This window comes from Cygnus olor, chromosome 21, assembly GCF_009769625.2.
Source record: "Cygnus olor isolate bCygOlo1 chromosome 21, bCygOlo1.pri.v2, whole genome shotgun sequence".
Classification (NCBI taxonomy): domain Eukaryota; kingdom Metazoa; phylum Chordata; class Aves; order Anseriformes; family Anatidae; genus Cygnus; species Cygnus olor.
Genome location: NC_049189.1, coordinates 8,813,405 through 8,839,668, shown reverse-complemented (window position 1 = coordinate 8,839,668; position 26,264 = coordinate 8,813,405). Strand labels below are relative to the sequence as shown.

The following is a 26,264-nucleotide window of genomic DNA, read 5'->3' as shown; positions in this document are numbered from 1 at the left end:
CTCACAAAGGACAAAAGCCATGTATTTACAAGTCCCTCATGCTCAAAGACAAAGGAAATAACTACCCTCAGGCAGGCTCGTGAAGATATTTTATGTTTAATACATCTGAAAAGAATGCATATACAAAGAACTTAGACATGAAAAAGCAATGGTTCAATACTAATGAGTTGACAAGAAATTGGAGTTTGGGAAGATGGAGAAGATTCCCTAAGTCTTAAAAGGAAAAAAAAATTGCAAGCCAAAATGTGTTTTTTGGTAAAATCCTTAATAACACTGCAGTCTACATAAAGATCCTGCACACAATCCTTAGAGGACTGTAGCCCATCTTGCAGGTTCAACGTTACTTACAAACAAAATGCAGAAAAAGGGGATTCCCTTAACTGGTCCCTACATGGTGCCACGCTAAACACTAGAAAACCCTCCAAGAGCCCTCCTTGCAGTTCCTTCCTACTGACACAGGTCTGTATTTCCACCCCTCCTTGAAGGATGCTGGCCCACCCAGCACAAGATGCACCACCAAGACCAGCTCCAAAACTCGTTTTAACACACACTGGGTCCTTTCAATGTCTGAACAGCGGTGTATACGCTGGTCGTTTTAAGCATTTCTCAAATAATTAAGGACTGGCAGAAGATGGACTTGTTAAAAGCCAACTGAGTTAGTGTGGCATGTTTAAAAACGTGCTGTTATTTCTTCATCTTGTGACAAAAAGTTTACGAAGAGACTGGCAAGCTAATTTCAAGTCTGATGGTGCATCCAGAGAAAAGGATTTTTCTATTCCTAAGACTTTATAACTTAGAGGACAGGGTAGAAATTTACGACCTGCACAGTAGAAAGCCAGGAGGAGAGATACAAGGCAAATTCAGAGGAGATGCAGGTGCATTTTCTACATTCCTCCTTAGATGAGCACCAGCTTGGGACATCTTACTTTCCTGTATTTGTCTGTAGTACGAAAGTCTGCTGACACACAGGCTGCTGACTGACCGCAGAACAGCCCTAGGAGTTCTTGAAACCAGAACCAGGTCTTGCCAGACTGATATAAGGGACAAGGCTTCAATAAAACAGCCTAGAATTAGTCTGTTACAGAAAAAAGTCATCACAAGCATGGCTGGATTTTAAACAAAAAAATTAGAAACAAGTAAACAAAATAAAAAACTAGTATTGATCAGTGTTTTCCGATACTACATAATTACTCAAAATTAACTAGTTTAACTGAATTGAGGGGACACTGGGGAATAAACACTAACATTCTCATCTCACACAGGGATCGTGTGGGGGAGATGGGAGTGCAGGGCATTTGTCATTATTGCAAAAACAAATTTTAAAATTTGTATCTTTAGTTTGATTTAAACATTGCTTTTAGTATGACATCAAACACCAGCTTTGCAGAAGGGGCTGTGGAGGGACGTTCATAGCAGCACACACCTGCGAGTCTTCTTCGGCTCCGGAGGCTCCAGGGCAGCCAATATCGCCTCATCAAATACATTCTTTAGGCCTTTCTGAAAAGGGGCAAAGAGAGAAAGGGGCAGTCTCATTTTTGAGTTCACATAAACGAAACCAGAGAGAGCCAGGTGGCAGACAGACCCTGCTAGCGAGGGGTCGAGGTTTGCCATCTAGACCTCCCAGAGCCTCCTCTGCTCAGCCAGGGGCTGCCCAAGCTGCGCCGCTGCGGTTAGCAGGTCCTCAGCAGAGCATCTGCTTTGCTGAGCAGGAACAGAGTCCTTTGAGAACGGACCAGTATAAGTCCACAAGAAGCGAACACGGGTACTGAAGTCATTTACCCAATGCAGATTTTATGGTTAGTTGGCTGGTAACACATTTCACATGCTAACGACAAAGCAGAAAGTGCTGCGTTCGAATGAAGAGCTCGGTGCGGAGCACGCCGAGCACAGCGGTGCAGACACCCGTGTGTCAGGAGGGAGAAGAGGAGACAAGGCAAGCATGCAACGATCAATTGCTCCGGTACACGCTGTGGTCAGGCCTCTGACCCCACGCACCCCATGGTTAAGAAGCAGCCAGGTGGAGCCCAGAAGCTGTGCATGGTATCGGAGGAGTCAAGATGGGAGGAGTACAAAGCAGGGTAAGGGTTAAACTGAAGCCAGGAAGTGCAAATCAGAATAAAGCTTCATCAGTCCTTTATACAAACAACCGCAATTTTTAATTTCAAAATTTAAAGAAACTACAATTGACGTTTTCTCCTCAAAACAATAAAAATCAGAAGCGTAAGAGTAAGAAGCAGCTTTACATCTTACAGTAACAGGCTTTAAGGATCTATTACTGAAGTGTTCTACCATGTTAGTGAAAGCAAGAAGTTTAACAGTTCATAAAGCAGTAGCAAATACATTGATATTTCCTTCCCAAGGACTTACAAATACTCCACTACAGCACAGACAGCCAAAGCAATAGCAACAGAAAAACATCTCACTGCACAAAGGAGAACCAGAAAATCCTTCACATTACAGCATAACTTGCAGATCACCGTTTCATGTACTTTTGTCATGCAAATACATTTAACAAGAGTCACAAGTAGAAATTGAAAATACGCATCGCTTCTTCCAGCTGGATTCAGGAAGATCTTATTCTGCCAATCTTTCTTTAAAATAACGATGTAATCAGATCCTTTCCCCCAACAGCCTGAATTATAAAGCTACCCACATCTGGCAACCCAAGCAGCAGAGAGTTAAGCGAGTCCAGTTCACGTTCCACAGTCACAATGTTTTACTAAAGATCTTAAGTATGGTTTTCAGTCCAAGAGCTAATACAGAGGTTGCTCTAAAATGGTAAGCAGACACAACGGCTTTCAATAAAGGTGTTTTTATTCATTTTTAACCAGGTTTCTACAGTAGTGGGACAGAGGAAGCAGCAGCAAGAGGGGAAGGAGAAAGCTTAGAATATACAGCACTTCCTTTTGGGCTGAGTTTCCGGAGGCTCGAGGGCAGCTAGGATAGCCTCATCAAACACATTCTTCAGACCTCTCTACAAGACAGAGGGGAGGAGAAAAAACAGCAGCCAGGTTAGAGGATTAGAGAAAAACAAGCAGATACAAAGAGCATTCAGGACAGAGCAGACTGAATTCACAGAGGCAGTAAAAAGATTCACTTGGCAAAAAACAAAGTAGATCCCAGGCAGAAATCTCATTTAGATGACCCAGAAGTCAAAGTCAGAGACAGACAAAACATGTGGCAGGCCATCAAGTTCGACAAAATGAACACCCAAAAGGGCAGAAGCACAAACATAGCAGCAACTGGCAGAGACAAATAGGGAAGGAGCTGCACAAAGAGCAGTGGCTACCCCTTCACTGAATGTACAGTACACTGTACTGAATGTACACTTAGTGAGACTAGAGGGAAACAAACATGTTGGAGAGCAGCTTGCCCCACCACAGGGGCCCAAAGGGTTGCCCAAACACCTCCTTTTGTAGTCACCCACTATGGGTAGGCAAGCACATGAGATGCAGGGACTCGCTGCTCCCATCTACTAGGGCAGCAGCCAGTCCAGAGCAAAGGCTCCAAAAAATTCTGCTCTGTGAATTCAGTCCCTGAATAACTGAAGATTTCCGGAGAGCTGGGAAAACGCAGTCTGGGACTGAAGCAGTACCTCTCTAATAAGCCATCGTCACCTTCAGACACTGGCTACTGGTCATGTAAGAAGTGATGCAGTACCTTACCTAGCGCTGCTGTGCTGACACTAGGAGCCAGCTACAGGAACAACGCGTTTCAGTTATTCAGTTAGTTACCACGGCAAGTATAACCACTCAAGTCCAGGAAGACAGACACGGCGTTAGGACTGGAATAACAGAGATCCAACACCACACCAGAAGTCACAGAGCTGCCAGAAGCCTGCAGGGATTACGCCGGAGCACAAAGCATGCCTTGCATTTGCTGGAAGCACAACGGAAACACCAAAGCACATGGCCACCCCCGCGCAGCTCTGCCAAGCTACAGGTGAACACAGAAGTGAAACCTGGCTCACTTCGGGCTAACTGGACTCGCCTAAATCTACTGTCATGAGCGCAACCTTCATAAATTCAGAACTGCTTTATACCAGCCAGAGAACAGAAAAGTTTAAGTTGCTTTCTGCAAGTAAGTTCATCTTTGCAAAATTAAGATTTCTTTTTTAAAAGAAAGATCATTCAAATGTAACAGATTTCTCCCTCACAGGTTAAACTAGATATATCTTTTAGCAAGTCTTTTACTGAAGCACATACATGGGAGATCTAAGACAATCCTATCTGGAAGCATTTAAGTCCTTCAAATTACATGCAAGATTATACTTGAAAGTGCATAAGCTGTCTAAGGAAGTTACCACACACAATAATTCCATACATTCACAGCATTTTTTTTAAAAGCATTGCAACCCATACTGATAAAAACCTATAGACTTCAAATAAATAATGCCTAAATGCAGTCTGAGTACGAAGTAGATTTCCTTTCTCCCTGAGATTAAGGCTGTCATATAGACTCAACTGTAAGATGTTAGAGAACTCAAACAGAGGAATAGTCAAGAAAATAGGCTTCCTTAGTTCTACTACTCATGGGTTCCTTCATTTTCCTAGCCCACAAAAATGGGGATCAACGAAGAGGAGAAAAACCAGGGGCAAAGTTGTTGTGAAAGTAAGACTAGAGTCAGAAGTCCGGATGACAGAAGAATAACCCCATGAAGGGAGCAGTGTCTGACACCACAGCACACGGCCTTGGTGCTCCAGTTCAAGTAACACTCTTCCTGGGCTGCACTGGGAAGCCAGCTGAGCTCAGGCTCCCCTTATTCACAGAGGGTTTAAGACACTTTATAAATCTGGCTGTGTCAAAATCATCAACTATGTTCAAGTCTGACATCAGGAAAAAAAAAAGGAACCAAATTCAAAAATGTTTCCCTGTGTCAGGTACTGGCACTGAGCTACAGAAAGTTACTCAGACTTGTATCAGATATACCAAGCAACAATCAGTCATTTTATTTGTAAGCTGTTTGTCAGTCATCCTTCCCTAAGACAGAACATTATCTGCTTTTACAGTGGTATTTGAGTATTATTTTGTAGATAGAATTGAAGAAACTGAAACAGATCTACTTCACTGCGTTCATCACAAAAAGGGATTCTACACCTAAAAGAAAAGAGGAGAATAAAACTCACTCATCACCATTACACATTCAAACTCAAGAAGGTAAAGATACCGTCTTTATAAAAAACGCTCAAACTCAGCCTCTTACAACTCACCTACTACTTTCAGAAATGACCCACAGGCAAACAAAACCTTCCTTCCAGAAAAACACATACTCCGGCTCCGCAATGTTATGATTATTTGCTATTGCAGTGCCAAAGTCATCTGCAAGTTAGTGGGAAGGCAGAAGACACCCTAGGCTGCTGAGGTGAACTGTGTAGGTGGATGCCAAGGGAAAGAGACTGGAACTACCCAGCTGAGTCTAGCTTCAGCTGAAACCAACTGCTACAACACTGCCTTGCAGGTAGGAAGACAACCCTCCTGGCCAGAACGGCCAGCCACCTTCTGTGTTCAGCAAGCTGCCAGCTAGATCACTGCTGGAAACTTCAAACATCCCTTTGCAGAGATCTTCCGTTTCTGCTCGGCAGCTATTGCCAACAGACTGAGGAAGAGATGTTTTGTGGTGAAGGTCAATAACAAACGAAGTAAAAGAACAGAGCAGAAGCAGACTGACTAGTCTTTCAGGTGAGAATGCTTCTGAACCCTCCTACCAGGTTATTCTCTGTTTCTGAAACCACTATCAGGTGTGCAATTGCTAGTACTCTGCAAGAAATTCAGGCTGAACTTCCCAGCACAGAAAGCTGTTCCCTGCAACTGATACAGTTAGCTTATCTGGAAATAAAAAGAACAAAACAGCTTCCATGCCATTTAAGCAGATTAAACAAGGCCAGCCTAAAGCTACAGAAGAATGCATCTCCCTGACCAACTTCAGACAGAAATCCTAATATCCATTTAACCAGTGAGTAGGTTCTACAGCCTAGTTAGCAGCAGCATCCAAGTTGTGCAACAGACACCAGCTAAAACGGTATTTGAGGACTAAACAGCTATAGGAGAATTACGGTTCAAGCACCAGCAGCCCTCCATTTGCACGTGGGCACTAAGGAGGCACAGCCAAGGCCACCTTTTGCTTAGGGATTCCCAGGATGAACTACAGTACGCCTTACCACAACACCTCCAGTACCAGTGTCCTGCTAAATTCCCTCAAAAGCCTCTTCTCAGCAATCACTCAGGCAAAGCTTTGTTACAAAAAGTCTCAGGAACCCAAACAGAAGAGCCACCATGCAACCTGGGCAAAAGGTGCAAGACATGCTGAACTTCAGGCTTCACAAAGTTCAGCAATAAAGCTTTGTGCTCAAGATACTATAGATCAATGCACAAAAAAAAACGAAAAGAGCAAGACTTGATACTGTGCACCTTTAGTTCCATGCACATCAGGTAGGGACAAATTCTTCACAGAGCATTAAATAAGAGTTGAAATAAATTCTGTAAAAGTAGGCACACAAGATTAAGTTTCGGAGGCATCCAAAGACAGCATTCCAGCTAGCCAGTCAATGGTTACTTCCCACCCCACCCCAGTATTCCTGACTTAAAGGGAAAGAACTGTTAGGTTTCCTAGCCTCAAGTCAGCAGTTTTAGTTGTTTTTAGACTAGTTTTCACAAGTTAGTTCACAGCACCACCATGTTGACATCTTAAGAACTATTTGATGGTTATTTTCTGTTTCAACAGAACTTCCATCTTAAGGCAGATAAAGGAAATGTACATCACCACAGACTAGGTGGCGAGAAGAAAAAGGAAGCTCTCACAGGAAGAGAAAGAAGATTTCACAGCTAGGAAGGCTTCTATTCTTAGAAGAGAACTAACTTTGCTGAGATATAAACCACTCATCTGAGAGGTGTTATTATTTTGTTTTGCCTGCTCTCTTCAGTAGTGAACTGCATTCTGTGTTCTAACCCACTCGTTGTCCATAACAAGCCCTGTAAGTTTGACAGTTATTTTGCTCCAACACAAAAGCAAACCCAGCAAGCAAACCCTCCTCCACCTCCCCGCTACACTTTGCCTAATCTTTACAGGCTGATTTGCTTTGTACCACTGCCAGCTCCTCGTGCCTGAGAACAACAGGACAGAGAAAGCTACCGTGCCAACAGCAGAAAGAGCTCACATCCTTTCACATTCATACTGAACTGTTCTTCCCCGTAACTGAAAAAAAAGTATGGAATACAAGCAAGCAGAAACAGTCAAAGACCAACTCTTACCTGCGTAAGTGCAGAGCATTCCACGTATTTAACAGCCTTCAGGTCCCGGGCCAGTTTTTCAGCCGTCTCTGGAGTTATGGGCTTCTGCTTGTTCTTGGCAAGTTTCTCAATTGTTGAGGGATCATCTCTTAGATCAATTTGGGTCCCAACAAGCAGGAAAGGAGTCTTTGGACAATGGTGAGTAATTTCAGGTACCCACTAAGGAGAGAAGATACAGCATTTGTTACTGACCACCTAGATTAACTCCTTTAGTTATTCCTAAAATCCCTGCACCAGCTCCTCCCTTTCTAGACAGTTAAACAAACCTTTTCTTTCACATTTTCGAATGAAGAAGGAGACACCACTGAAAAACAGACCAGAAACACATCTGTCTGTGGATAGCTGAGAGGTCGTAATCTATCATAATCTTCCTGACCTAGAAGAGGAGAAAATTAACAGCATTAGAGGCAGACAGCAAAATACCACCCTTTACAGGTTGCTAGAATACATATTGCAGCACAAAAGCATTATTGTGAGTAATCCTAACTCTTAAGCAAATACACATGCCCTGAATCTAAACATTAAGAAGCCTCGTTTTCAAATACAGAATTCAGTCAGTTGCTATGTAACAAGCTGCTTAAAGTCACAGGAGAGCATGGAAGTCAGGAGTATGCTCTAACAAATTTAGATCCAGCAGCCACAGACTGCAGAACACTTTCCTCAATTACAACAAAGACATTTATAGAAGTCTTCTGCACCTGCTCTATCCATTAAATGGATTTTGCAATGCATTTTGCCATCAAATTTCATTAACACGCACAAACACAGTTTTGTTCACTAGGTCCCAACTGATACTTGCAAACATCTAGTGAAGCGTCCTTTGAGCAGTAAAAGAATGCTGCTGTTACGGGAATAATCAGGCTGTCCAGCAGCATTCCCCCAAAAACACACCGAAGCCCCAGTGCAGGCTGTGTTTCAAAGGAAGCCAGGCTTTCTTTTGTGTCAGACAGCAGGCAGTCCTTAGAGTGCACCATTAGCACTGACTCACTAGCTTACCTCTGGGCAAGCTTGTTTTTATACCTGTCCAATTCAGCTTTCTTTTTAGAAAGCAAAGCAAGCCTCACACTTAAGGAGCTGCTCTATGAACTGACAACCAGTTAAGAAACTTGTTCAAGAGACCTCAGATTTCAACTAGTGGTCTCTTGGCCACGGAGGACAAAGACCTGCGAGACTTTGAAGTAGCTGACTCAACACCTGGGACATCTCAGTGCAAGATGACCTACGGTTTGAAGACCGATGCCTAAAAAAGCTTGTTAAAGCTATGGTGCTTGGCTGGACACAGATGAACTAAGCACTGACCAAAATACCTTGTTGCAAATAGCAGTGTACTCCAAAAAGCTGTCTTCATGGTAGAAAAACAAATCTTTTATTATAAAAGTCGTTAACATGGGTTTTATCCACTTTTTTATTATTATTTATTTTTAAGTTCTGTAACTTGTGATAGCTACTGTTTATCAAAAAGCTGGGTGACTCTTGAAGTGCCAAGCCTTCCATTCCAGAAGCCTGGCTCCAGAAGGAAAGCCTTTATATTCACAAGCTTGTCAAGTCACCTATATGCACTCAGCCATTTGGTAAGCCTGCAGGACTACTAGATGGGTTACTGCGCTCAGGGGCTGACAGCATGAATGTGCACTTCTGCACAAGCTCTGCTTTCCAAAGGCCTGAGCCATGAGAACCTCAGCAGGACAACAGGCAGCAGGACCAAAACACAGCTCTTACTGGTACAGTGAACAGCTCCAAAGCCGAGCAGGACCCTTGCGTACTGTGAGAATACAGTAGACCACGGTAAAAACAGCTGGAAAGTGTCACGTTAAGTTCTACCAAGTCAATTTTAGGTAACGCGTTACTAAGGTCTCCTGAAGGACCATACATTGAAGACTAATTCACAATATCAGATGCTGCTGTACTGCTCTGGTGTTATTATGGGCTGGGGACTGGATAATTAACATTTGAACCAGTTTCTACCCTTTCCCATTAAGTTTTCCACGCTCTGTAATAAACATAGATAGTTTAATCACTGTACATTTCTCCAGTCAGAAACTGAAATACAGTCTAATAAATATGAAGAATTGTGCAGATTCTCAATTTTAAAAAGCACAGAGGGGTTATGAAACCCCATACAGCCTCCAGATTTCATCCACCTTATGGCAGCAAAGACAAGCCACATGGGCATCTAAGAGGTTCCAATGCCTGTCATCCTCTCTTGACATTTGGCAAAAAGTAATAGGCTATTTACTAAACAAACAACCAAAAAAATATCACACACAGTCCATGTATTTTCTTTAGTTTTCTCCTTTACTTTTGTTTAAGCACGAGAAACCTCTTATCCACCAGGTAATCCCTAAATTAGAAGTAGAAGTTTGAAACTTGTTATGTAGTGTCGCAGAATAGAACAGCTCTACAAGAAGGCTGGGTGGTTTGTTTAATGAACTCAGTTTAGGAAATCCCAAAAGCTCAGGAAAGTGGAATAAAGATTTTTCCCTTTTATAAAAAAAAAATGTATGTCTTCATGTTCAACATCATAACTAAAAGTTGGGGTGTTACAATGATGCAAGCACTTGATTTCTCACCTGCAGTATCAAAGAGGCCTAGGGTGTAAGGCTCTCCTCCAATCATCACTGTCACAGCATAGTTATCGAAAACCTGTTAAGAAAGCACATCAAGAGGATGTGAATAAGCCATCATCCTACTCACCTTGGCAGAGCACCTCCAGTTTGTATAAGTCGTCTAAGCAGGACAACAGAATCCATCAGGCTTACTATGCTGCTATTAACAGGACAATTCAGTTTGGAACAGGGATGCGAGAGTTGTTTCCACGAGGTATCTAAAGCAAAGGCACACCACTGCATGTAACTGGGTAAAAGCCACTGAACAAAACACCTCTAACAGCTCTTGCCTGTAATTGAGGTTTCCCACATTGCCACAGAAATTTCAGCCTTCACACTTACACCCAATAACACATGTCCCCACTAAGACAGAAGTGATGAACTTCAGCCTTGCCTTACTTACATCCTTCAGGACAGAGCTATGGGGTTACTACTCATAGGACTGCAGTCCTCTGAAGTTCATCTTTCTGAACATCAAGGGAACACAATACAGACCCCACCTTTTCAGCAGGAATTTATCCTCCAACTTTGGAGGAAAGCATGCCCAGCAACGCAGCCAGTCAAAATCAGTATGTGCCAAATTCACATCCTCAATCTACACGGTGAATCCAGCTCTGGAAGATCAAGTCATGGCGTCTCTGTGCAGCAGCCAGCACAACAGTCCTGTCTACAAGAGGAGCCATGCTACACGGGTCAAAAGCTAGCCCTGCACCAGAAATGGTTGACGCAGTAACTTGTTTACAACACAGCTGATCACGAGGACCTATTAAAACTTTTTCCAAAGCTTTTTTTACCAAAGATTTTTCTTTCAAAACCTGCATGCTCATTAAGGAGTCTGCTGTCTGAGGTCAGCATCCATAATTTCAAAGACCACTGCATCTTCAGAACCATGACAGACTCTTTCAGAAGTTACCATCACCGAGAGCCACTCCCACTGAAACAAAAGCTGTCTCTGCATTCTGCACCGCAAGGTTACTCAGAGACAGTTGAGATCCGAGTAAGGATCAGCAGCAGGCTACACTTCAGCACAAACCTGAAGGCTCAGCAGCTCTCACAGCTGACATTAACTGCAGCATTAAAGCAGGTCACACTCAACTTGAAAGCTTTTCATGGAAGTGAGAGAAGGAGTAACATGGAGAAATGAGCTGTCACATGCACTTATTATAAGGGCTTCATTAAGAGCCCAGGTCCTTGAAAAAATCCCACTAAAGTTTGAGGCTAAGACCAGCAAGACAGCACTTCAAATCTGAACTTTCAAGAGCTTATCAGATCAGTCTCCTTTCCAGACAACTGTCCTGGTTAAAGCAATACCCGACACCACACATTTTTTCAACTTGGCACAACCCACTGTGACTGAGAAGCTGTATGCAGGAAGCTGCACGTCCCCAGCTGCAAGTCCACCTTCCAGACTACTTTGGATTAGCCTTCAAGATGTTAAATACTGTACTAGATTTCAACATGCAGGTCCATTATCTGCAGCCCAATCCCTCCCACACTAACAGCCCAGAAAGCATCCGGTTACAAACAAGACCTTCAGCCTGGAGGAGGGCAGCGGGCCTTTCACTGGGCATATTCAACGTATGATGACCGCTGCTTCAAGACTGCAAAGTACAGCTCAGGATGAGAACTCTCCTGCTAGGTACAGACCAGGAGACTGGTATGCCCCCACCAAAGGTCAGAACATTTCTTCTTTGAGACCTCAGCAGGCGGTGAGAAGTTTAATCCCCCAGAGACACTCAACCAGCACTCCTGCTCGACTCTGGCCCTCTACTATCCCCTTATTTTGCCCAGCGAACAGCAAGTTGAAAATACTATTTGGAGCTGCCCATTTTTAGGACCATTAACATATATTTGTTTTGTTTTTATGTTCCCTATCTGTTTGGGGTTTGTTTGTTTTTAAAGGTACAGCCACTATTGAAAAGGTCTGAGGTTCAGCACTAAGGAGAGGCCAAGGTTACAAGGCTAGCCTTCAGACAAACCTGGAAGCTACAGACCCAGCACAACCCTTAATTTTATTTTCAGTTGAGTCAAACAGGCTAAAACCCAGAGCAGCCATTAGCCAGACAAAAAGTTTCAATTCCTGCCAGTATGAGACAGCTCTTTACAGCAGGAAGCCTGAGCTTTCGTGGTACAGGGCTCACACCTGCCCTACCATTCCCCAGACAAGTTCCTTGCTACCTTTTCTGAAAATGGGAATGAAAACCATGCATGGACTAACTCAGTACCAGCATGAAATTCATCTCCCACCAGGAAACACCCTCAAGAAAGAGAGAGAACCGCAAAACAAGTAAAACTTATCTAGCAGTCTGAACTGCTGCAAACATCAGCGTTTAGCTCCTATTCCTCAGCGTTTAGCTCCTATTCCTGTTCACAAGTACCGCTAAGCGCAACGACCACACGTGCTTTTATCTCAGCACTTTCAGTATTGCATACGCGGAAGGACTCAGCTGAAAGCAGGGTGACTTCTTCACTGCAGCACTCCACGTACCACGGGACGCACTCGACGAAGGGTGCCTGCCATCTTCCTCTCTCAGACACCTCACAGTAGCATGCAGCAGGATCTGCTGTTAGATCAGCAGCGTAGCTGCAGCAGGACTCCCAGTGCTGTTTGGCTCACTGGCCTTGAGCCGCCACCCGTATTTACCATGCTCCAGAGCAGAACTTTATCTCCAGGTTTTCCTGCTTAACCATTTCTGTTACGCAGTCTGACTTTACTCTAGGGTCCTTCTTACATTGTCTCCTTCTTCAGCCACAAACATTTCACAGACATTCAGGTTTGCTGACTCTCCGCTTGCTTTCATTTGGGAACAATGCTGTTACATTTCTTTTCCTGTTTATTACTAGAAGCATTAGCCTGAATATCAGAGGTTACTTACCAGTTTCCAGAGTTTGAAATAAGCAGGGTTAGAAATAAGCCTGTGATATTCCCAGAACAACGTGTTTCTTGAGCCATGAGGTTCAGAGGTAAATACTATTTCAGAAGCATTAGACAGTTTTAAAAGGCACCAGAATTAAGCCTTAGCACACCTTGAAAACACTTCTCTGGCAAGTAACTTAATTTCTTGGAGTAGCTTTTCCACATCGTTTCTTACCAGGGATTTATAGACAGTGCTACCATCTGCAGGACAGCAAATTTAAAGAGTATATTTTGAAGCCTCTTGAGTTTAAGATTAAAACTTTTCAACATAATTAAGGGTAATTTCACTAGGGATAAGTATAGAAGCTGCTGGCTGCCTGCCCAAACTCACTGATCACTTTCATTTTGCCATGACCATAAAGACTAGCTTAAACAGGGCAAGCAGAATTCCATAGGCTCGGTATGTAACATGGCTGTCCTAGAAGCACCACAGCAAGATACTCAGTACCACTCTGAAAAGCTTGAGAATGGTGAAGTGCCCCCACTAGCTCATAACAAGAGGATCTCCATGACAGGCTGAACTTAGGTCTCCATGCCCACAACACAACCCTCAGGTTGGTCACTGCATCCAAGCTGAATACGCTCAGGTTTGGGGGTACTTTTATCAGCTTCCCCTTCAGCTCCAGATCTATAACTAAAACAAAAGAAATATCAAACCCATGGAAGTCCATCTGATTCCCAGGAAACCTCAAATTTAACGAGCTGAACATCTTTAGAGTGTAGAAAGACAACAGCTAAAAAAAAGGCATGGAAGCTCACTGCAACTTCTCTTCCTCAAAGGCAGGATTTTTTTTAAACTAGCTGCTATTTTGAAAGGGGCATCAGGAAGGAGCTACCCAGTAACTCAGAGGAGTTATCTGCTCTTTTAAGTTGCTTTACAATAGCAGAAAAGACCATTGACCCCAAAAGCAAACCGAACTATCTCACTGTCAGCACGCCAATCTTGCATATCCAATATTAAGAGCAGCGACACTTCCCTACTAGAAAAATAACGCATGTGCCTCAGTCAAACTGCTCTAAACTTGATTTTTAGATAAGCCAAAGGATTCAGTATCTCAGAAATCTGACCCTGTAATACTCAGAGGTTACTGAAGAGTGTTTCATGGAGACAGAAATAGCAAAGGACTACACAAAGTTAAGTATCTGGATGTACAACTGGAAAGAGATTGTGCCGTCTAGATGCAAACATGACTTCAGCCAAACACAAGAGAAATAACTAGACACGCTCCATAGTTCACCGCATGGCCTACGGACCTCTTGGAGTTGCAAAGCAAGAAAATCAGCATCAGAAACAGTAACTGTGGTCACTGGCTGTTCTAGCAGCATGAAGCACTAGTTTTCCTAGAAGCGAAGGCCTAAAGGTGAAGGTACAGCTACAACTGAGCTCAGCAAGCTGGACAGCAGGAGTTCCTGCTGCTCGCTCTCCACCTACCAGTTCCAGCAACTGCAAGTGATCTTATTCACAGAACCCAGCTGATGGCCACCAAACAGAACCCAGATCCTACGAAGCAGTCAAACAGCATACAGACTACAAGCATGAAAAGAATCCCAGCGCTACCAGGTAATAGCAAAGATCAGTAGCAGCGGCGTACCAAGCTGATCGTTACTTTTCCATGATGTGCTAGTCTCCAACATGCTGTAAGAACAAACGTTAAGGTGTTCATGCCATGAAGGTTAGCTAGGAAGGAAACTCATGCTGCCCAACCCCATCAGGCCCAAAGAACAACTGGAGCCGTTCTCAGCACTCACCGTTGGTACATATTCCGATGGGAATTTATTTGTTGTGTAGGAAATTAAGAGACAGGTTTTACCAACAGCACCATCGCCCACGACTACGCACTTAATCGTCTGCATAGCTGACGTCTGCTATAGTATCAACTCCAATGTGAACCTGAAAGAAGACAAGAGAAGTATTTAGAGGTTTTTCATTCTCACTGTATAGCAGGTTGTCACTGATAAGTTTCAGCCGGAGCCCAAGCCCCCTAACAGGCCGCATGGGATCTGAACACAAGACATTCCCAGATGGTGGAGCGATACAGTCTCTCCACCACACGCACACCCCGGAGGATTTCCATATACGCAAATTCCTCCATATAGCCAGCCTCCCCACTGCATACAACTGCCAAAGACCTGCCAAGACTCTATTTGGCACAGTCACTTTTCATGCTGGGCAGAAGAACCAGGTAAATTACATCACTCCTGTACACAGTGTGGTTTTTGCTTAGTTACCTAGAGCTGGGAGAAAAAACAATCTTTGCCTTCCCAGAGCATTTCTAATGCATAAAAATCTCCAGCCTTAGATGCACTGAAAGGTAGAAGTGTGAGCTTGGGTCTCAATAGCTGCTAAGTAAAACACATCTCCCAAGGAAATACAGCAGTATGAGTTTTGAAACTAATTCACAGCATAAAAATAAGCAGGTATAGACAGAAGTAAATGTGACAGGATTAATCCTCCTCCCCCCCCCCATTTTTTTTTTTTGAAGGTTTAAGTACAGTTCTAAAAATCTCTGGGTTACAGTTGCTACTTCGCAAGTACTTTGATCCCCGCCTGGAAGTGGCGACCGAGCTGAGGAACTCGGCAGCGCCAGACCCCAAGCAATCTCGTTACTCCCCAGACACAAGATCTGGAAGCAGCCAGCTGCTGCAGCGCTGCCCCACTACAGGATTTAGTATTGGAACTAAATCAATGTTTACCTTGCCACCTCAATCGATATTGGCCTATCAATACTTCTAAACCTTCGCTTGCTGCCTCCAGTGCCAGATACAGCTGCCCTTCATTACAATGTCGTTTTAATTAGAAAAATACAAGGCCTTCAGTCATTTCTTTTCCACATACAGGTATGAAATCCTGACTCCAGCAAGCCTAAGTGTCAAAGTTGCCACCAAGTTTCAAACATTTCCGTATTACTGAAGTTTACGGCAGCAAAGATTTGCTAACTGAATTATCCTCAGCCAGGGTGCAGGGGGAGAGGACAGGATAAGATACCCACTACAAGTTGCCCCCCAAAATGGTGGCAATGCTTTAGGCTAGCAAGGATATCGCCGTGGCTCTCATTTCTGGGTAACTGCATAAAAAAAAAATCAAGCTGATCCCTACAGAACCGTGCCACCGGGACCTTCCTGGGGATCTCCCTTTTCTGGATGATCTAGGAGAGAGAAAGACACAGTTCCAGATTTTGAGCGCTCTGGTCACAGTAAGCAATACAACTGGATACAACACAGCTTCCGTGGGAAGGTAATTGCTAAGGACTCGGGACAAACAGCATCAGCAGCTTTTCTTCACATGCTGCAGGGATGATCCAAGATTCAGACAGCCAGCTATCTTCAAATGAACAATCTCAAAAGCTGCCCAAAGACAACCAATTCAGCGGTGCCACTGCACGGCCCAGGTAGCAGCCTTTGAGTTCTTTTCAGCACTAGTCGATCAAGTACAAAAAAGCACTCCAAATGGGGTTTTCCAGCCATTTCTTGCTTGCTTTTTCAGTTCCAAGTGGAATCCATTACACTGCTCACCCAAATTCAAGAAATCTCTGCTCCAGCTGGCCTCGCTCATCCCAGGCACTGGGACAAGCGGAGGAGCGCGCCCACCTCCGGGTTACGCCGCCAGCTGCTGCCACCCCTCCAGAGGGAGCCCAGCTCACTTGCCAGCCCTCTGGCAGACACCTACCCCTCCGTCCTGCCCTCCTCCCCGATCCTCCTCCTCTTCTATTCCCCCTGTAATCTGCAGGTACATCCCCAAGGTAGCCTTTCCATAAGCCCACAGCACGCTACCTAACGGAAGAACCCAGCACTCTGAAGCACATCCTGTGCATTGCAACATCCCAACCCGATTAACTACAAAGTGCTGCGTGTGCACTCGTACAGGAAAAGCTCACGTATGCCTTTATAAAAAAGGGTGTAACTGATGTTATTCACTAAGCCTCATTGCTCCAGAGGACCTCAGTCAAGCAGTAACGAAGCGACACCAGCATTACAACGTGCATCAGATCACAACTGCACCGCAAACCCCGCATTTGTCTGCCCTTGGCCACAGCCAGGTCCCCACGGCGGCTCCAGGTGAGACGATGCTCTGCTCTTACTGGGACTCAGGTCAGACCCTTCCTTCCCCTGTGACCGAAAAGACAAGCTGGGCACGCTCCATGCATGCTGGCAGCGATATGCCTGAAGCCGTCAGGTCAGGCTCGTGCATCGACACAGCCCGTGCAGCACAGGGCACCAGCAGTCCCAGAGGATCTCATACAGAAGTGCTGCTTGCCCTCACCACGCACCTCCTGCCAGCAGGACAGACCAGGCTGCAAATGCTGCAGCACAAAGCAGGACCTGAACTGCACAGCAGGGGTCCGGAGAAGTCAGGGTGGGTTTTCTTAAAGGAAAAGAAAAAAAAGATTGACCACGAAACACTGAAATTCTAGCGGGCTGACTGCTGCTTCTCCACAGAGATTTAGTTCACCCCACATCCAAGTGGGAGCCATTCTGCTCTAGGATTGCTGCGTTAAAGGGCCGAACTGCATTCGAGCGCATCCGTTACGTAAAGGGATCCTCCCCACGTTTTGATAAACAGATACATAAATTCACCTCTAAACACTGAAATAAGGCGACCTAAGTTTTAAGCAGATTTAGACTGCTAAGCATAGGCCTCCAGAGTTTTACTGGTGGGAAAGCAGAGTTGTTGAATAAGTTACTTTACTTGGATTAGAAGGCTTTCCATATTTCCTGGATGAGCTACTTGATGTTCTCCACTTTTAGCAGGTCCACAAAACACAGCTGAAAACAAAGTCATTGTTAGGGAGCTTACATGTACTATCTGAGCACCTATTCCTCCATTGGGGGGGGGGGGGGAACATTTAGACACACATACATCAGGTTGTGACATGAAAGGAAATAGTCAAATACGAGATACAACTGGAGAATAATTCATCCCCAAAGCGAATGCTGGGGAAGGGAGAAAAAGTTTCAAGTTTTTGTCTCCTCCCCGCAAAGTGCCTAACAGAAGCAAGTCTACTTATAGGACACCCAGGAGGACCAGAAAGCACTCAATTTTATTTCTTCTAAATGTCTGAGGGAATTGAGATAGACTGGAAAGCACCCAGTGCGAGTGCAGGAAGTAGACTGAGCCATGTAGCTGTGAGCCTTTCGGTCAAGCCCAGAGAAGAAGGCTGATGAAGGCTGAATATAACGCAATTTAACTTAGTTCTGCTCAACAAGGCTTTTTTTAAACCTAAATTCATTTAATTTTCCAAACCTCTTTGTATTATAATCATAAAAAAAAACAGCACTTCAGTAAAAAATGTTAACTGATCATACTTCTAACATTCGTTAAACGTTCACCTGTTCAGCGTGATTTCACAGAACTCAGAAGCATCCCAGAAAAACAGGATCTAGCTTTCTGGAACCTGTGGGTCACAGCGCCTGGCAGCCTACAAATTCATCACACGGTCCCCCTATTCCAGGACGAGCAGGTCCATTTTTCAGAATTTTGCTTTAAAGCTTGGTTACACTTTTCACCTTTAGGATTAATCCCCGAAAGTTGCAACCAACAAACCCAAGCGTTCAGACGAACACCTAACCGAAGTGCCCCACGCAGTATTGCGCTAAGAGGCGTCGCCCATCTGCACCAAGGAAAGCTTGGAATCGCACCCATTCCCAGCACAGGCCTGAACACACTCCAGGCGACGTCGCCAGACCACAAAAACCTGAAGCAGCCCCCGGCGGGCTACCACTTCCCAGCACAACTGGGAGAAACGCTGGCCTGAAGAGCCGCAGCCCCCCTCACGCAAGCCATCTTCCCATTACAACAGCAAACACACAAAGAGCGGCATTGCTACAGGAGCTGCTCAGGTTTAAAAAACAGCACATAATTCGCAGTAGTTACGATATATTCCAGTAGCAATATGAAGTACTAACTGAAGGGTTACTGAAATGGTGTCGATCTTCATACGTAAACGCTCCCTACTACACCATGCAGCACAAACCTCCGCGATCCCGCCGTCACTCCTGCCATACGAGCAGCTCAATCGCTTCAAGCTGAAGATTCTGTTCATTTTTGAGCTACTAATTTCTGTTTTCAGGTTAAAAATGCGTACCTTCCTCTAGCCAAAGGAAACCAAGCTGTCAAATCTGTCCACACATCCTGTACTAGCTTCCTGCCGAGCCACGGCAGCACCGCGACTTCCCCTTCACGCAGCGCTGCGGCTGCTGCCATTTCAGCACACGGCGGCTGAGCCCCGCTCGCTGCAAGCTGACGATCGAGAACCATTTCACGACGCTCTTCAGCACACACCATTAACACGCAAGCCGAAGCTTGAGCAGCCTGTCACAGCTTCAGAGCCTGCTCCGCACTGCAACAAAACAAGCACAGCCATTTCTGGAGACTGAAAAGACCACGAAGACTTTTTTCCAAACAATGGCTTTACAGTAAACAGGGCATTCATCTAACTCCTCTGGGGTCAAAGCAGTCAGAACAACGCTATCCAGAGGATTTTATCCACGCCGATCTGTTAAACACTTTCATCCTTCCACACTACCTTTCATTTCATAGCTTATAAAAGAAACATTGCTAAATAAAGCGTGTGAATGATCCAGGAGCAAGTTCTCAGACAAAATCCCATCCATTTCAAGGCACCGCACCCAAAAGCGCCGCTCCTCCCCTGCACCACCTCCTCTGCCCCCACCAGAGAGCACCGCTTTTGCTTTTCAACCTGAGAAGTCTCCCACACCGTGCGCACCGCGGTGCTATAATCAGTTGTTAGCACCCAAGCAGCCAGGTGTGCCCCACCAGAGACACCCACCGATATCATACGGAGAAAGTTGCGTGCCTGCACTGCAAAGCCAGCAGAGCGGCAGACGCCGCGGCTGAGATCCCTGCACACAACCAGCTCCCCGAAGAGCACAAAGCACACAAGTTCAGCTGTCAGCAAGAGGCTGGACCTCTTGGCGACCCCTCCGTTGCCACACATGGCACAAAACACCAACAGAAGCAGCTCTCTGAGATGGACTCCAGGAAGAATAGCAAACAGAAACAGAAGTCAAAACTGGTTTGAGGAGCAGCGTTACCACGGGCAGTGCTTCCCTCTGCAAGCATACAACAGCCGTTTCCAGGAGTTACCCAAAACTTCTCAAGCCCGCCTTTCGGCTTGCTAGGAGTCTTCTTCTTCGTGGAGCAGACCTCACCCCACAAGTATGCCAGCACAGAAGCAGCAGACGTGCAACACGATATGTAAAACATATAAACCACTTGGTGCCCGACAGTACCTGCCCACTCGTCTGTAGCACCGACTGCTGCAGGCACACAGCATCCCTCAGGTTCAAGTCAGGCTGAGGGCCTGGGGGTTCAATTTCTTAAAGAGAGACAAAAAAATTGTCAAGCTACGAACAGCACGGCAGCAGCACTCCCTCAGAGCAAAGCAAAGGATGAAGTCTAAGGCAAAATCTGCAAAGAACAGGAGACTTGCTTAAACAGTCTTGTACCAAATCGATTAAGGGTCCTGAAAAAAGATCCTTCTTTGAGGACTTTTTGACCTGCCAATAACAATTCAGGCGTTCCTTTAAATCCTATCTCAAAATGTACACTCTGCAATGTAGAGACATCTCCAAAGAGGTGCTGCTGTTCGGTTTATAGAGAACTTATCTAATCCCGAGACATACAGCCAAAAAGCTGGTGCTACAAGGTGCTCTCGAGACAACCACAAGACTTATGGTGAAGACCCAGCCTTTGCCATCACCCACAACCCCGGTCTCGGTGTGCAGCAGAAAGAACTGACAGCAGCAGGGACCCATGGTCCCTGCCACCACGAGGGCAGGACGGGCTCCGTGACACACCGCAGTCTGATGTTGGTCTCGGGACCACAAAGGCCGCCCTCAGTACAGGAACACCAGCTCAACATAGGGGCAGGCCAAGTTCCCAGACACATAGTCAAAGTCTGCCACTTGACAAAACTTGACTATCCCGACATCTATGTGGTTTTCAAAAAACCGTTTTCTCTGGACAAGTTACTATGAGTTACCAAAGGAGAAGTCCAAGGTGTTCTTAAAACACAAGTGCCCGAGATGAGCTGCTTTTATATGCTTAACGCAACTTTCCTGGTTAAGCACTGAGTGACAGCTACTGTGCACTACTTCTCAAAGGCTCCTCAGAACAAACCAGAGGAACAGAGGTGTGCACAGGAATTAAAGACAGCTGGCTGGGGGAATTTTAAAAACCCGAACCTGAACTACTAGCAGCATTATACCATCTTTCAAGTTCCGCAATTTAAAAAAAAAAAGGCAGCTGGTAGCCACCCATTGCATTTCAGTCCGACGTTCCACAGACGAGCTACCCGTGAAGCCCGGTCAAACAGTGAGCACGACTCCATGGGCCCTGTGCTGCCACAGCAGTCCCTGTGACCCCGTGCTGCAGGGCCGACATCTGCTCACGTGCTTCAGTGCTGGCACTGCCAGTTCGTCCCGCTTCGTACCTCAGAGCGGCTTAGAGCAGATGTTAAGCTGACAACAGTAACCTTCCCTTTAACATCAACTGAACAGGAAAAGGCAAGAGCGCGAGACGGCTGCACCGCCAAAACCAGCCAGCAGCGCTGGGAAAACCCCGCCCTTATTAAGCACCAAGAAGCACACGTGCTTGCGTTAAGTTCTTATTTTTGTCAAGGACATCGAGATTTTACTCTTCGCTAACTTCCCCACAGGAAGCTGTTTTACTCTACCGTGTAACAAAATCCTGTGCGGTATCCTCATTCTGCGAGGAGCAGCCCTAGCTGAATGCCCTCGGGTTCATGCTGCCAAGTTACAAAAAACGATGCAGAGCAGCCCTGTGCTGCTGTCTGCACTACTGACTGATCGCAATGCACACTCACCTCGATGTTTCCCTGCCAGCGGACGAGCTGACAGCGACAGAGCTGCTATTTTGACGCCCATTTGTTCCCAGTGGCAGGCACCCTGCACGCACATCAGCATTGCCGTTACATTCGGGGAGCGGCGCAGCTGCTGGGGCTCCGCGCGCACAAACCGCCCGGTGTCTGGAGGAAGCAGCGCACCGGGGGGCAGCTCAGGCCTATCAGCAACACTGCCAAGGACTGAAGAGATGAAGCTTCAACAGCATTCCAGAAGAGACTTTTCATCAACACTGACCCACCTCGGTGTTTCTATTAAAGCTAACGAAGCAGCTGGAGAACTAGAACAGCCAAAGCCAGAGCTAGAGCAGCAGAGGGTGCCTGGCGCCCAGCAGCCGCGGGAGGAAGCAGTGCGGCTGGCACCAGCCCTGCCTCGCAGCACGACAGCCCTCAGCAGCTGGCACACGCAGACACAACACCTCCTGCTCCAGGGCATGGAAGAAGAGGATCCCCCTGAGAGCCCCTCTGCAGATACTCAGAGCCTAGGCTGAACAACACAAGCAGCGAAGTCACTGAACGTGAGCCGCCTGACCGAACGCGTGGGAGTGAACCACAGCCAGAGGATGCCCGCTGGCGTGACGAAGCCCAGCACCGCCACGGCCAGGCTTCTCCCCTTGGTGTTGGCCGGTCACCAGCTGCAGCAGGTCCACTGCAAAGAGCTACACAAGCTCCACGACACCGCGAAGTGGTGGGTGCCTTCCTCCCTCACACCCAAAAACTGGGAGAGCGGTTCCGTCGTTTTCTTCCAAAACGGAACACATCACTGGACAGAACTGCGGCACCTTTCAGCCCAGGATCCGAGCGGTTCAAGACAGCCCGTTACAGGAGGTGCCCGGTGTGGCACCCGCAGCCAGTGCCGCACCACGAGGGACCACACGGCCGACTGCCTCCGAGCCTCCGCCAGGCCCACGCCACCACCGCTGGAGCTTGGCCCTGACCCTGATTCAGCCCGGTGAAAGCCTCCACCCAGCCACAGTTCGGTCTGCGCTTCGAAACCTGCAATCTGACCACAGGCACAGAAGACTCAATACAGACGAACGTGGTATCCGCACACCGCTTCCAAACAGAAAGGCTCAACGGAAGGCCCTGTGCGCACAGAGAATGCATGAAAAAAGACAAATGCTTGCTTTTTTGTGAGACGAGTTCAGAATAACTTATGCTGGGAATTATGCCTTACCATTCAAAAGAAATGGGGTAAATTAGCAACACAACAACTTAAAAATAGAACAATGCTTCTGAAAAGCTTTTGCACATCTAGCTCATTTTCTCTTTATAAAGCCTTTTTTTTTTTTTTTTTAAGAAAAGTCAGTACCGCCTCATGAAAAACAAAGTCACTTTACTGATGAGGAAACGGGTTAAACGGTATTTTGGAGCTTTTAACTTTAAAGCAGAAATCATAACCTGAAACTCAAAAGGAAGAGCACAAAGGTCAATTACATGACAACACAGTTGAAACTCTGCTTCTCACATTCATTATTTTAAGTTTATTGCATACCCAGGACTAAGTAAACAAACTCAATTCTTCCATCCAACATCCATCTAAAGGACCCACCAGCAGAACCTGGGAACACCTCGCCTTAATGCGCATTCTGTCACTTCTTTGCTTTCTGGTCACTGATTTTGGCCAGTAACCCAGGTACCATCAGAAAGGTACAGAAGGGGTTGCAAGAACTTCCCAAGGCAGCTGCTGCAACAGGGCGTCTGTGGATACTCAAGAAGGTTTAAGCCCTAGGAAGTACCCTGGCAAAAGTCTTACCCGCCACTTCTAGGGGTTATCCCTTCTGACAGATACCCTTAGCTCATATGGTATAAGCTATTTTAAACATGGCTTGAAGGAAGCCACCTAATTAACTGACGATAGGATGCAGAAGTATAGCTGCTCTAAATTCCTTTAGAAATTCAGTATAAAAGCTTATCTAGTCATTACGTCATTTTATTTGTTGTATATTAAATACTAAAAATAGTTTTTCATACGCATTTAGCGTAACGGGGTGACAGGAGCCATGGCAGAAGCCTAAAATACACTAAGTGGATAAAGAGAGCTTCTTGCTAGATAGAGTACTAAAAAACAATTTCACTTCCATTTACTTTGACAGCACCCTCATCTTCCAGAAGAGGAGGCGTTCTTTCCTCAGAAACCAAGCCTCAAGCCTGAGGATAACTACATCCCCCTACAACCCCTCTTTACAGGCCATCACTGTAGGAGCTGGGATGGCTGAAATTCGTATGATCGAGCCTAAAGGCAAAGCGAAAGCCGGGCCAACCCCAGAAGGCAGGCAGATGGACTAGCAGGACCGCAGACGACTGAAAGCTGCGAGCACTCACAGTGGTATAAAGCAGATTACTGAAACTGCAGTGATGTGTGTTCAGTACACTGTACAGGTTCTCAGAAGCCTGAAGCAGAGCTGGAACCTACTATACCAATACGTTGTATTAGCTTTGAAGCCTGTAGGGCAACAGATAACTGATGAAAAGATTTTAATTAAGATGTCCCAGCTGTCTACGCTCGTAAGACTTGGAAATTTATTTCAGTACAAGAATTCCATGTTAACTAGAAGGAGCTGTTATATCAGGATTAGCAGCCAGCTTCACACTGCACTCAGCACCAGCCTTTTACATGTTTCCTGGGAAAGTAAGAAAGAGATAGAGGCACACTCACCAGGGTAATCCCTACAAGTTTCAGATGGCTCCATTTCTCTTTACAAGCAATCTTTTAGTAGAAGACCTACAGTTTTATTTTAGATACTCCAGGGATTTCACAACACATCTATTTAACAACGAAAACAAACGTTCCAAAACTGGCCGTCAGTTTTAGGTACGCAAATAAGCCAAACCAGCATATGTAATGAATCAAAAGCATCAGGTACAGGTCATGAATAACCAAGTTCAAAGTACGCAAATCTAACGATTAAAATTTCTGCCTAAAACATGTTAGCAAATTGCAAGCAAGTTTTATCTTGCATTACAGTAGTTTTTATTCCTTGCCAAGACTTAAAAATGCTTTTCCTCCTAATTACTGAGGCACATAAGGAGTAAACGCTTTGAACAAAGAATGATTTCACAATTAACAATATATTGATTCAAGCCTTATGGTCATCCGTGTGACCTGTTTCAGACACATATTTGCCTTGCCCCATAATGCTTACACTAACCAGGAGCAGTCTGCAAAGAAGAACAGATTTTCCACGTATAGTTATCCAAACATGAAGACCTTCTATCTAAAGTTGGTTTTGCAATTGAACCTTTTGCTAACCAAAAGAGACAATTCTTAAGCGCTTTACTGAACTATTCCAATCAGTAATACTTAGTGCAAGTTTGACGCAGGCTTTAAATACTCTTCTAAAGAAAGGAAATTTGGGGCATTTCTGTTTAACGCTTCGAATAAGGGCAGTTAGCACCTCTTTTTCTAGGGGAGAAGAAACACTCACGGATGAACAGGAAACAAAGACGACCACAGATGGTCAGACTGAACTCCTTTTGACTACGCGGTCGTCACCGGTCTCCTCGTTAAGGCTTCGCCTTCACGGCGCTTTGTCAAAGGATGGCAGCAGAGCAGCTCTGGGGCTTGCAGTACCCGCACGGACAGGGCAAAAAAAAAAACATGCAACATTTTGCAACTCTTCCTTAAGGGCGGCTTTCACAACCCCAGCTGCTCTGCCCGCAGCTACCTGGCTGCAGAGGGCACCCCACCGCTGCCGCCAGCTCCCTCCGGCTTCGCACCTACCACCGAGGCAGCTCCACGGCCCCTTCGCCTTACCGGCGCTGCTCCAAAAGCGAAAGGGAAAAACGCGTGGCGGCGGCAGCCCTCGGAGCACCGCCACCGCCTCCTGCGCTCGCCGACACCAGGCGGCACCGCACCGGGAGCGGGCCCCGGGGCAGGGCAGCGGCACGGAGCGCCCCCCCCCCCCCGCCGCTCCCTCCGGCCCAGGGAGCCGCAGCGGGGCCTCGCGCAGCGCTCGGAAGAAGCGGGAGGCCGGAGCCCCGCCAGCACCGACCCCCGGGGCTCCCCCCGCAGCACGGCCCCCGCTCCCCGCCAGGTGCCGAGGCACCGGGACCCCACCCCCCGCCCCGCTCGGGCCCGAGAGGGCCGCTAGGCCCGGCACTTCCTGCCGCCGCTCCCCAGCGCCGAGGCCCCGCCGCAACGGGCGGAGGAGGAGGAGGCGGCGGGCGGGAGGGCGCCGCCGCCGTCCCGGGCGCCGCCACCCCGGGCACCGCCGCAGGGCCCCCCCCCCGGCGCACCCCCACGGGAAGAGCCCCGGCTGAGGAGGCCCCACACGCACAGCGCGGCCCCGGGAGGGCGGCTCCCGCCCGGCCGGCCGCGAGCGCTGCCCTCCCCCCCCCCCCCTCGCGGCGCGGCGCCCCCCGGCCGGGGGCGGAGGGGGACGGAGGGGCCCGGCCCGTGCCGGCGCCCCACACACCTCCGCGTCTCCGCCGGGCGTTGGCAGCTCGCTGCGGGGTCTCCTCGGCTCAGGCACAGGGGCACGCCGCCGCTGACGTCACCACGCAGCGAGCCGGGGGGGCGGGGCCCCGCCGACTCGGGCTGGGAGTTGTGCAGGCCGGCGATGACGTCAC

The 26,264-nt window shown here is 46.8% G+C and overlaps 1 protein-coding gene across 3 annotated transcripts; it reads right to left on the bottom strand.

Moving 5' to 3' along the window:
* Positions 1 to 80: 80 nt before the first annotated feature.
* Positions 81 to 26,264, bottom strand: CDC42 (cell division cycle 42). Of its 3 annotated transcripts, XM_040533952.1 has the most exons (7): positions 26,111 to 26,229; positions 25,091 to 25,256; positions 14,560 to 14,701; positions 9,858 to 9,930; positions 7,554 to 7,663; positions 7,249 to 7,446; positions 81 to 1,497 (listed from the first exon to the last, which is right to left on the bottom strand). In XM_040533952.1, the coding sequence occupies exons 3-7, from the start codon at positions 14,662 to 14,664 to the stop codon at positions 1,408 to 1,410; spliced, it is 576 nt and encodes a 191-aa protein (XP_040389886.1). In that variant the 5' UTR covers positions 14,665 to 14,701; positions 25,091 to 25,256; positions 26,111 to 26,229; the 3' UTR covers positions 81 to 1,407. The 3 variants fall into 3 exon arrangements, with proteins under 3 accessions (XP_040389886.1, XP_040389887.1, XP_040389884.1); XM_040533953.1 differs by lacking the exon at positions 25,091 to 25,256 and having other exon boundaries at positions 81 to 2,974; positions 26,111 to 26,264; XM_040533950.1 differs by lacking the exon at positions 25,091 to 25,256 and having other exon boundaries at positions 26,111 to 26,262.

Excerpts from the sequence above, each read along its gene's own strand:
- CDC42 (XM_040533953.1), bottom strand. The coding sequence starts at position 14,664 with ATGCAGACGATTAAGTGCGTAGTCGTGGGCGATGGTGCTGTTGGTAAA. Across the intron at positions 9,931-14,559 it reads CATCGGAATATGTACCAACG|GTTTTCGATAACTATGCTGT; the intron begins GTGAGTGCTGAG and ends CTTTCTTAACAG. Across the intron at positions 2,975-7,248 it reads AATGCTCTGCACTTACGCAG|AGAGGTCTGAAGAATGTGTT; the intron begins GTAAGAGTTGGT and ends TCTGTCTTGTAG.